This window comes from Monopterus albus, unplaced genomic scaffold (assembly GCF_001952655.1).
Source record: "Monopterus albus unplaced genomic scaffold, M_albus_1.0 scaffold12.1, whole genome shotgun sequence".
NCBI classification, from domain to species: Eukaryota; Metazoa; Chordata; class Actinopteri; order Synbranchiformes; family Synbranchidae; genus Monopterus; species Monopterus albus.
In genome coordinates this window covers 1,417,376-1,429,684 of record NW_018127892.1, presented here as the reverse complement: position 1 = coordinate 1,429,684, position 12,309 = coordinate 1,417,376, and the positions used below count along the sequence as shown (strand labels likewise).

The 12,309-nt window shown below is 41.7% G+C and overlaps 1 protein-coding gene across 2 annotated transcripts in view; it reads right to left on the bottom strand.

The window, feature by feature from the left end:
• Nucleotides 1-2,003: 2,003 nt before the first annotated feature.
• sema4c (sema domain, immunoglobulin domain (Ig), transmembrane domain (TM) and short cytoplasmic domain, (semaphorin) 4C) overlaps nt 2,004-12,309 on the bottom strand; it is a 94,163-nt gene continuing 83,857 nt past the window's right edge. For both annotated transcript variants that reach the window (XM_020590500.1, XM_020590501.1), the window contains 5 exons: nt 11,961-12,076; nt 10,103-10,260; nt 9,358-9,449; nt 6,646-9,115; nt 2,004-3,139 (listed from right to left, as the gene is read on the bottom strand). In XM_020590500.1, coding sequence (XP_020446156.1) covers nt 8,220-9,115; nt 9,358-9,449; nt 10,103-10,260; nt 11,961-12,076 — 1,262 coding nt within the window. In that variant the 3' untranslated portion in view covers nt 2,004-3,139; nt 6,646-8,219. The remainder of the gene's footprint in view (nt 3,140-6,645; nt 9,116-9,357; nt 9,450-10,102; nt 10,261-11,960; nt 12,077-12,309) is intronic.

Below are 12,309 nucleotides of genomic sequence, written 5' to 3'. Positions count from 1 at the left end.
TGTTTTGTGGTATGTTTGGGGGTTTTTCACTGATCCAGCTGGAGTGAAACTTGCACCTTCAATTGTAAGGCCCCATCTTTTGTTGGCTTTATTGAAACCTAACAACTGGAGCTTCACTGCATTCCTCTCTCAGCCTGTTGGTTCACAGCTGACCTGATGCTCAAAGTTAACTCCCCAAATCTGTCATCCAGACAGGTAGCTGTCAACATTTCTTGCTGGAGGTTATATAGTGTGACTACTGTACTAGAGATGTGGGTTTTGGGCAACAGTAGCAGGGAAACATAGTGCTTTGTGTCCATTAACATGCTTTTCTTTTTGGTTTTTAAAAGTGAGGTTTTAAATAAAAAGATGGCTCTGATGTTCAGTTGGCTATATACTAAACACCAAAATGAATGGTATCATAAGAAACTATTAAAATATATTTAACCATAAATATCAAATGTTCATGTGGTATACAATAATTTAATATCCTCTTTATGATTGAAAATCAATATGCCCAAAGAAGTGTGTGAACGGTGGTCTATTCAAATACGCACAGAGTTCCTCCTTTCGTGAGTTTGTGGCGCAGTTGAGTACACTGAGATCAGAAGCAACTGTGAGCCTCTCTCCACAGCTGGGTCTGTCAATCACATAAAGCATGTGGCTTCTTCTCTTGACACCAGGCAAGGCTGTGCAAGTCGATGGAAGCTTGGCTGTTGCTGTTGTGCAGCACAGGCTGGGGAAATGAAACAGCTCTAGACATTCACAGATGAAATACCACTGGTGTATGAGTTCCTGTCCAGTGAGATATTTGCAATCTGAAAAACTGGATGTCTTACGAGAAAATGACCAACACATGTATTTGTTAATACACCTATACATATTGACTAATGATGCTAATATTTTTAAAACTGAGTTATGATGATGAGCTATGTTATTAAATAAATGTTTTTGTGTTTCTTTAAAGTGTATATTTTTCTTCTAAGCCCTAATTTTATTCATCCAGCATAGGTCTGGAACATACTGTATGTCAACACAATGGAGACAGACAGTCATTCATGGTCACATTCACACCTATGGGCAATTCAAGGTTACCTAACCACTGAGCAGCTGAATGTTTTAACTATCTTCAGACACACACATCTGGTAGTTTAGAAGAAGAAGAAGCAGCAGCTTTATTTTACTGTAACACGTACAATGAAATTTTGTTTGGAGCCAAGGGCCCCAGGCCGTCATACGCATACGTGCCACCATCAGGGGAAACTTGGGGAGATCAGTGTCTCGCCCAAGGCCACTTCGACACGTGCAGGCACTGAGATTCAAACCCTCAACCTTCCAGCTGGGAGACGACTGCTCTACCCGCCGTAGCACTGTATTGGTATTGGTTACTGTGACAGAAAATACACTAATAAGATAAACTTCACGCCAATTTATTATCTCATTTGTATGTTTATCTTATCTTAATCACAAATAAGTAGTTATACATATTTTTGTTCAAGACATAATGACAGAAATACCTCATGATGAGGTAAAAGTAGGTCTAGACCTGGTTGGGAATCAATGACTTAAAATGTGCTGTAGAAACATGCTGTCCAGTATTTATCTGCTGTATATGTGTAAGGGGTTACTCTAGCAAATTTGTTTTGCATGTGTAAAGCTTGTGGAGGCCAGGATATGCAGATCCTGCATTCCCATAGTGCAACCCAATATCTTTTTTGTCTATTGGAAAACATCGTCTGAAGGCTTTCTTACAAATTTGTAGTCTCCGAGCTGAGGCAGCAGTAACTCTGATGAGTGTCATCATCAGGTTTGTTATCTCTCCAGAGCCATAGATGACATTATGCTACTGTTTTTATAGGCAGAGTAATATTTCCTGTGACTAGGAAACTGTCCATTGTCCACTCGTCTCTATTAAACTCGCACACCTTGAGCATATCTCTATTTTTATTTGTGTATATGTACACATATAAAAAATAAGAACATATGTACAATGGTAATAAATATCAACATGTTTGTACAAGTGAAATAAGTTACTTAACAAATTTTAAAACAAACATAAAAGTTCAATAACAGACAAAACAAAATTGGGGTGAAATATAAACAGGATGAAAATAGAATAATGCAAACAATAATGTGAAAAAACTGCAGAACTTAAAGAGAGAGAACATACTGTATTATAAGCAAACAACTGCGCAAAAACTAAAGCGATGCACATTAAGTACAATACACATGCATTTTGAGGCCTGTATTCCTTTATCATTTTCATTTTTGCAACATGTCACATTAATAGAAAAGCCTAATTGTGAAAAAGAATCATATTAAGACATAACCAAGTACCAGTGTAATGAGCGAATGTGTTTTAGCTTTCTGCTTTGAGTTATGTAACACTATAAAGAGGTCACATTCTTGAACTGATCAAGAGGAACTTATTTGGTTTATCAGGGGCTAACAAATTAAATAATGATTAAAGTTTTGGTACACTGTTCAGACTTTGATAAAGCGAAGGCATAAAGAATTGGGTCCAGCATATCACTACTGACATGTAAACAGGAAGCAAACAGGAAGTCCATCAGGTTCAAGACTTGTTGCACTTTGCTTGAGGGTGCAGATAAAATATGCAAAGAGAGATTGCAGACATCAGCTCAGTGTAGCCAAGTGAACAGACTGCTGAGACTTAAATATCGATCTGAAATCAAATAAAATTAATTAAAGTATTTCATCAAGAACAAAAGCAACTGCAGTCTACTTTGGCTTATCCAAAATGTGAAGAGGCACAGAAAAAGTAAACACGTTGAAATGCAGCCATGAATTCCTGTACAACCCTTGAGCCATATACATATTTTTATTTTATTTATTTTTTTCAAAGAAAGCATTAGTGTTCCACAGTTTGTAAAAGTCCAAAAATGATCAATCAAAATGATGCACTTGTACAAGGACGATCATATCAAAGCTGTACAGTCCACTTGCAGAGGATCATGCAACATTAGGATGGACTGCTGATGGCTGAGTACCTCTTCAACCTTGTGATGTGATTGAGATATTCTACATCTCTCTCAGAGCTCTGTACACAGCAGGGCACAACAAAGTATTTATGTCCTCCCCCTGCTTTCTTGCTGTGCTCTCGTCCCGACAGACACGTCCCAAAATATAAAAGCCAACCCTGATGGATAAAGCACAGAAAGAGGACAAAATCATGTAAAGTAATTCATTTGTAGTGTTGTTTTCTGCTTTCTAGAAATTAGGGTTTTTTTTTAGGACATCATAACATCATCATGGAACATGTTGAGCAGATTGACCTATTAGAGACTTTAGTATAATAATTTCAAACTATTTAATCTGGTAACACTTCATTATGCTCTTCTGTACCACTGTAGGTGACTAGAAAATAACATGAATATATAAGAATTTGCAGCAATTGTAAAACTAATGACACAGAGTTACATACAGTATGTCAATTTTGATTGGTATGAAAAGGGTGCAAAATTATTCAGCCCCTTTACTTTCAGTGCAGCAAACTCTCTCCAGAAGTTCAGTGAGGATCTCTGAATGATCCAATGTTGACCTAAATGACTAATGATGATAAATAGAATCCACCTGTGTGTAATCAAGTCTCCGTATAAATGCACCTGCACTGTGATAGTCTCAGAGGTCTGTTTAAAGCGCAGAGAGCATCATGAAGAACAAGGAACACACCAGGCAGGTCTGAGATACTGTTGTGGAGAAGTTTAAAGCCGGATTTGGATACAAAAAGATTTCCCAAGCTTTAAACATCCCAAGGAGCACTGTGCAAGCGATAATATTGAAATGGAAGGAGTATCAGACCACTGCAAATCTACCAAGACCTGGCCGTCCCTCTAAACTTTCAGCTCATACAAGGAGAAGACTGATCAGAGATGCAGCCAAGAGGCCCATGATCACTCTGGATGAACTGCAGAGATCTACAGCTGAGGTGGGAGACTCTGTCCATAGGACAACAATCAGTCGTATACTGCACAAATCTGGCCTTTATGGAAGAGTGGCAAGAAGAAAGCCATTTCTTAAAGATATCCATAAAAAGTGTCGTTTAAAGTTTGCCACAAGCCACCTGGGAGACACACCAAACATGTGGAAGAAGGTGCTCTGGTCAGATGAAACCAAAATCGAACTTTTTGGCAACAATGCAAAACGTTATGTTTGGCGTAAAAGAAACACAGCTGATCACCCTGAACACACCATCCCCACTGTCAAACATGGTGGTGGCAGCATGATGGTTTGGGCCTGCTTTTCTTCAGCAGGGACCGGGAAGATGGTTAAAATTGATGGGAAGATGGATGGAGCCAAATACAGGACCATTCTGGAAGGAAACCTGATGGAGTCTGCAAAAGACCTGAGACTGGGACGGAGATTTGTCTTCCAACAAGACAATGATCCAAAACATAAAGCAAAATCTACAATGGAATGGTTCACAAATAAACATATCCAGGTGTTAGAATGGCCAAGTCAAAGTCCAGACCTGAATCCAATCGAGAATCTGTGGAAAGAACTGACAACTGCTGTTCACAAACGCTCTCCATCCAACCTCACTGAGCTCGAGCTGTTTTGCAAGGAGGCATGGGCAAAAATTTCAGTCTCTCGATGTGCAAAACTGATAGAGACATACCCCAAGTGACTTACAGCTGTAATCGCAGCAAAAGGTGGCGCTACAACGTATTAACTTAAGGGGGTTGAATAATTTTGCACGCCCAATTTTTCAGTTTTTTTATTTGTTAAAAAAGTTTGAAATATCCAATAAATTTCGTTCCACTTCATGATTGTGTCCCACTTGTTGTTGATTCTTCACAAAAAATTACAGTTTTATATCTTTATGTTTGAAGCCTGAAATGTGGCAAAAGGTCGCAAAGTTCAAGGGGGCCGAATACTTTCGCAAGGCACTGTACTGACTGAAAACTGCCACTACAAGTAAACAAGTTAAACAGATATTTCAGTGTTACAAAGGTCACTCTTAGGTCAACTTATTTTGATTCCGGTTAGATTTAAACTTTTTAAAAAAATATATAAAATATACTAGCTGTGTATGGGCCCTTTTCTTACCAATTTGGCTTGAAAGTAGTGTTTCTGATGCACCTGCCCCTCAAGACTTTATTAAAAGAGTGCATAAGGACTACATTTAATGAACGAGCTTGGTGAAATGGTCCAACATGTATAACAAGGCTCAGAATCTACAGGCTTGCTAACAGCTCTGTGAAGCTGTACATGGATGGTGCTTAAACCTAAATGCACTTAAAATCCACCTATTACTATTCTCCTTGTATGACTTAATATAAGGTGTGCATAAGTGGTATTACTCTGAGCCGGCAATGCCAGATGAGAAGGCCGATACCACTCACCTGATAGTCCACTAAGTATGAAGCTGTAGCAGTGAGACAGCTATCTTAGCTTAGCATAATGGCTGGAAAATGAGACAAAGTCAGCTTGAGTCTGTACACCTACCAGAGCCTCTAAGGCTCACTAATTAACACATTATACTTGTAGCTTGTCTCTTGTCTTGTGTGTGCAAAGAAGTGTAAAAACAACAAGTTGCAGACTCCAGTAAGTCCCTGCTCCTGGCCAAGAAATTGTCTGGCACGTAACCCCCATGTCAAACTGTAATTTGTTGTTTCACACAATGGCTTTTGTTTGCATTAAACAAACAATACAATATGTTATTTAGTGAGCATTTTTGTTTTTTACCATTTGTAAGAGTCAGCCTGTTTTCCCCCTGCTTTGGCTTTATGCTAACTGTCGCATAGCTATAGCTTCATATTTAACAGAAAGATAAGAAATTGTTATTGATCTTCTCATCTAATTTATAGAAAGAAGGAAAGCAAATAAGTTCAGCATTATTTTCCGCGATGCTGAATTATTTCATTTACAGATGAGTTGAGCAAAGAGACAGCAGGATAAATACCACTACAGCATAATGAGCCAAAAAAGTATATACGTAAGACGAGACCGAGACAATACACAATATTGGGTTCACGAGAATGAGATGAGATGGTATTGTAACAGTTTTAAATCTTCAATGACGTATTATTACGGAGAAATTACTGGAGAAATTGTGTTTTATTCAGTTGAAAGTCACCAAATGCAAAACACTGCAGGCGCATTTTGAAATGTTTGAACTAATCTTGTAATGGATATCTACTTTTTGTATATGAATTATCATATGCAGTAAAGGACAACAATATGCAGGCACTGTAAAGGGTTTTGCCACAAAGTCAACTGATTGCCTTCTCTCCTGTAGGATTTCACACGAGTCTCTTCAGACCTTATAACTCTGCAGGAACTATGCATGAACTCCAGGCTGCGTTTAGACTGAGTTTACACCTGTTTCAAAGATGTGAAAAAACACAGCCCTCTGCATTCATTTTTATGGTGGATTACATTCACTGCAGCCAGTAGCAGCATGCCAGGGGGCTACGGCAAAATGACACAAAAAAATTGGATCTGGTTCAACTTTCACCGCACTGAACGGTGACATCAACTGACAAAGACGCTGCATTGATCGAGAAATATCATGTTTTAATATCACGAGATCTTGTGGCGTGAGATCTCGTCACACCCCTGGTAGTAAGTGAATGGGAAATTGTTAAAAGTAACAACTTTGCTCTAATCTGTTGGTATGAATTTAATGAAGTGGAACAATACCTTTCACTTGTTCATGGCTGCTTCCCAACTGAGGCCAGTAGTCTGTCAGCAATCAGTCTGTCTCTTCTTCTATACAACACCGTGCGTGTGTTCTTTATGGGTTGGTGTGTTTTACAGTGCTCTTCCTCTGTATAAGTCCACAGTAGCCCCGGGTCAGTCTCTGGACATCAGTAAAAGAGAAGGGTTTCTTGGGGTTCAAGGGTGCATTGCAAGCACACTGTAGTCCAGGGTGGTTGGCGTTCAGAGAACTGTGATTGTATGTGTGTGAGGTGGTAATTTACTTCTTGGCAGTGCAAGTTACCACCCTGACCAAACACATAAAATGTAAAGCACTTATTGAGACATCCACAGCAGTCGCAGCAGTCAAGAGTTCAACTACATTCTCCGTGCCTAATGTCTTCACGTCTACTTCAATTTGGAATTAAATGTGCAATTACTGTTCCTCCTTTAAGAAATGAATGCAAATAGCCTTTTCGTTTCCAAGGAGATGAACAAACATCCAAAAGGGCTTAACCAAAGCACTTATCTGTTACAGACTATGACTCTTGTGTACTTGTGGTATATTGGACTTGAAGCTGTGTTTGAAGGTCACCATGCAGGGCTGAGTGAGGAGAGGGGAGCCATTAGTCACCTAATAACCATTTGAACATCGCTGTATAGTCCGTAAGACATAGAAAAAGAACAACAAAAAATGTCTTAATCCAATCCATCCATCACAACAAATTAAAGTGGCAGGGATTCGAGGAGTTTTGCTGGGGGTAAATACAACATGAGTGAAAATACAAATTCGAGTACAGAATGTCTTGAGAGATTGTCCTTCATTAAAAAAAAAAAATCCCTCGTGCGCCTTTCACTCTAAGTTTCTTCATTTTTCATTTTATTTCCTCGCTTTGTCTCTCTCTCTCTCTCTCTGTCCCATACAGAGCTCTTGCCACAGGGACATGATTGTCGTCTAGCTTCGAGATTAATTAGTCTTTTTATACTGCTCTCACGCTGTGGGGCCCACAAATACAAAAAGGGAAGACGTGCTTCCGGTTTCTAAGTGTAGTAAGCTGAAAAAGTCTCAAAGGAACAGAGTGATTGAGAATCAGTTCAATATTTCCAGTCGGGCGCACTTGCCATTTGTCAACTGCTTTCAGCACAGGGGCTAAAAGCCTCACTTGGTCCATTCAATGTCAAAGAAATGTGCCCTTCAGAAGACATGTAACACCGTTTGTTTGATTTTCATGCTTGAGGCGTTCTCCTCTGGTTTCAGCCTTTTTAAATACACAATTTACACAAGTGGCAATTGCACAGTGGAAGCAGAAAAAGTCACAACGATGACTGCGTCTTGCCCAGAACAGAATAATTATAGGAGTGCATGTTGGTGAACACAGTGTATGAGCATATATTTAACATGCTGTGTGCTATAAATATCGTCAGTGAGCCAAACAGGCATTGGCAGAGTGAGAGAGAAAGCATGGTGGATTGACAGCGAGTCATTGAAAGAGAGAGAGCAGGCATCCTCAAAAGGAGGGAGGTAGGTTGGTTGTTTTGTTTTTCCAACTCAGAAATGGAGACGGAGGAGGACAGGCCTAGACGGATGACTCCTCGGGATTGGCATCAGGCAGCACGCTCCTCTGCTGTAGAGTGCGTCTCAGCTCTTCCTTGAAGGGACTGGAGTAGTCGTTCCCGCCCATGCCAAGGCCTCCCAGCCCACCGCCCCCAGCGCCAGCCCCACTAGCCCTCTCCTCCCCTGCTGTGCTCAGGTTGAGGCGGATGTAGCCGTTGCTACCGGACCCTCGAATGTTAGTGAGACTGAGCCGGCTAGGGGAGTGGATGGGCTGGCCAGGAATGGCGCTGGGTGACGCCGTGCTGCTGACGCTGCTGGGCCCCAGGGCGTGACCGGGAACGATTTTCAGTGAGCCGTCTGAGTAGTAGTAATTGGCACCTGTCTCCCAAAAGCGATCCTCATCACTGGGCATCTTGCTGGGCACAAAGGTAGGTGGCTCCTTGGGCAGGGTGATGGGGTAGACCAGGGTGCTCTCGAGAGGTTTCATGTCAGCTCCCTTTCCCAGTGCCAGCTTCAGCCTCCTGCGCAGGTAAAGAGCAGCTATAAGGAGCATCAGACATGCTGCTCCAAGGGTGATCACCAGCACCCAGAAGAGCCCCATGCTGCTGTCTGGAGCCCGGGCCTCCATGAAGACTGGAGCGCTGGCTACCACGGCCACCTGGTAACGCTCTGTCTGAAACTTGACCCCCTGCTCCTCAGAGTAGCAGATATAGCGACCTGCTTGCATCTGGCCAGCGTCAGGGACGACAAGGGCCTTGAGGGTCCTGTCGAAACGTGGCCCTCCAGCCTCGGGATCACCAAGCTGGAGCTCACGGTCATTGAGAACCCAACAGGGCTGAGCCAGGTTGGAGACCAGCTGGCAAGGCAGCACCATGTCAGACCCCACTACTACTGTTACGTTCCTCAGACGGGAGTGCTCTGCAGAAAGAGAGGACAGGTGGAGGAGGGTGGAGAGTGGAGGGAAGGTTCAAATGAGCAGAGGTTAAGTGTGACCCATAAAAATTTCATTTCATACTCTACAGCAGGCAGCTCTGTTCTGATTAATTCAATTTATTCAGTTCAGTCCAAATATATTCACTGAGCTCAGCTCATGCCCATTCTCTGTCCTTGTTATAGAATTTTCAGAAGGGGCCCCTACTGAGATGTGGCCCTAAACTCACCAGGGCTGGGGATGGAGACGGGCTTATCAAATTTGGGTTTTCCACGGCTGAACCTTTCCAGCATGAGGTCCTGTGACAGGGATGAGGTTGACCTGTAGGGGACAGAACAGAAAACAGAGCAGAAGATTAATAAAGGTCTCTTATTAGAGCTGAGGGACATGTCCACACTGAGTTCAACAGATAACACAGGATCCACTAAATGTATGTACAAGCTGCTGTGTACCCATAACAATAATAATACTCAAATGAACCAAAATCTATATAAAACACTCCAAAACAAGTTTAGACAGTCTTTTTTTTTTATTTGTTATAAATATCTAAGTTCTTGATTTTAGCTACAGGTGGCCTTTAAATGTTCTTTTAGTACAATATCAATCTTTGCCTGGCATTCATCAGATTCCACCCTGGCCACAGCTTGTCAGTATGTTTTTATGGTCCCCAACTGCTCTACAAGGCTGACTTCAGAAATCATAGTCTGTGAAGGAGAAGAATTTTACTCAACAGCTTTAGGGTAAAAGTCTGTAAAACCTGCAAAGAAACGGGCTTCATACAGCTGTAAGGAGCTGTTTATATGTATCCAACTTTTGAAGGGCACATAATATATAGTAAGTGTTCCAAAGGGCTGTCCAATATTTGTATTTAACAGCTTCCTTGGAAATATCAATACCAAGCCCCAAAATACCTATACTGTTGCATATCTAGTATATAGTATAAATGGATGAGTGCACATATGTGCCCTGCTCACCCGCGGTGGAGGTCGATGCGGACGCAGGCCCGACCCTCGCTGTCCCAGGCACAGTAGGGGTCTCGAGCGAGCAGACAGTCTGGCTGCGATTGATAGCGACTGCAGTTGGCCAAGGGCAGCTGGAGAACCTCAGAACGAGAGCCGATGTACAAGTACTTCTAAAGCGAGAAACGGAGAGAGAAGAATAGAAGAAAGACAAAGAACAGAGGCAGCCATCCACCCAGAGACAAAAACCAGAGAGACAAAAAACAAGAAGATAGATAAACAAAGAGAGAGAGAGAGAGAGGGAGAGTGGCTCAGTTAGGGGTTAGAGGAGATAATGGGATAATCACCCTCAATTACAATAACATTCACAACCTCGACCCTCTTCCAATCCAATCTGGGTTACATTCTTTTTGCAAAAGCAGTTATAAAGGGTCTGCTCATGGTAAGCCAGCATTAATGAGATAAGCAATGGGCTTTAGGGCTGGCAACGCCCCGTCAAAATTGCATCGATCTGTGGACATGCCATTGTAGAACCACTGGGACACGGCCGGTGTCAACACACGGGTTCAGCTGAAAGGGCTGGGAGACTGAGAAAACAAAAGAGCCAGAGGTTCACTTCTACACAGTGGCGAAGGACTGTTATTACTGTTATTGTGAAGGGGGTTTTGAATTCAGGAGGCATCCATGAAAAAGGGCAGCGTCGATAAAAAACATCTGCTGAGTGACACTAGTCAACTGGCATTGTGCTGCCTGCCTGTTGTCAGTGAATCCATGATTGTAAGGGCACTAACATATCAACAGAACACAAAGTCCCACTGTTACCACTGAATACCAATGACCAAGTGATGCAACAGCAAAGCAAGCCAAACTAAACTGCTTTTGAGGAATATGATCAGAAGCAGGAGAGAAACATGCTGGTTGTGCTAGTCAGACAGGAGGCTCACAAGACAAGAAAAGAACTTTGTATAACTTTTCCCCTTGAGAGACCATTAAAATTTCTCATCTGTTAGAAAGACAGAAAACAACACATCTAAAAACCTATGGTAATAATACACATACGTACAGTACACGCCTACATGTGTCTGTCACTGTTGTGAGTGGGAGCAGCTGGAAACTCAAACTTAAATGATCAAGTAAAGAAGAGGAAGGAAATATCAGTCTTCTACAGTCTACTTCAGTCTCAGTTTGTTGTATAAAATCTGGCCTGGTAACCTGTTTTTCACAAAAAAAAAAAAAAAAATGGAAGTGAGCTGGGATACTGGAGTGACAAAAGACATCAGTATGCTCCTACAGAAGCACTTTAGAACCAACAGTTTGCCATTCACTTTAGACTGTGATTGACCAAGGTAAGAACTTCTCTTGCAAGCCCTCATTTTTCATGCTTTACACAATTATTTGTGCTGGCTTTTCACCCCACCTCCTCATGTGGCTGTAAGGAACAGTTATAAGTACCTTTTCTGTCCGATGTGATCTTTTTAAGCACATGCTTGCCCTTAGTATAGAAAGTAAGGGATGTAAAAGAAACAGGTGTAAATAAGAATGGACAAAGTTGATAAAACAGAAGCCGAGATGTTGTATCTTGATTTTCTCTTACTAGTTTGGGTAAAGCTCCAAAAACACTGGGTGAATCTTTTTGTTTGACTCTGCCTGTGTGGCAAATACCCAGATCTTTCAAACTCCCTGCCCTCAATTTATAATGGAGACTTTCCATTAAAGTGTGTAGTCTCACAGCCTAGTCCAAGCTGACCTCGACATCATCAAGAGGATTTTTTTCTCAGACTTGACAGGGTTCCTCCAGAGCCCGTTTTCACGTGTTATATAGACCCCATGTGCATCTCAGTCTGCAAAATTGGTGGTATCCTTGCTTCCTTACCTTCGAGTGAGAGATGGTCAGGCTGTCCACCGGCTGGGCTGTCTCAAACAACTGAATCTCCTCTATCACGTAGGTCTCAGAGCCCAGGATCACCACTCTCTGCAGCCATCCCTCTGCTGTAGCACATGGAAGAAGGAAGAGGATTTGGCTCACATCACCTTTGTTTTCTTCAATCAAAAATTCCCTACAAATTTCTGCATCCCCTCAGGGCAATTTTTCATGGTATGCATAAAAACAGATCAGCATTTCAGTAGTTGGCTGAGTCCTGAAATAAACTACCCAATAAACACACACGTCTGACAGCCAAACAGCTCATTTAAATATCCCTGATATAACATTAGAAATGATC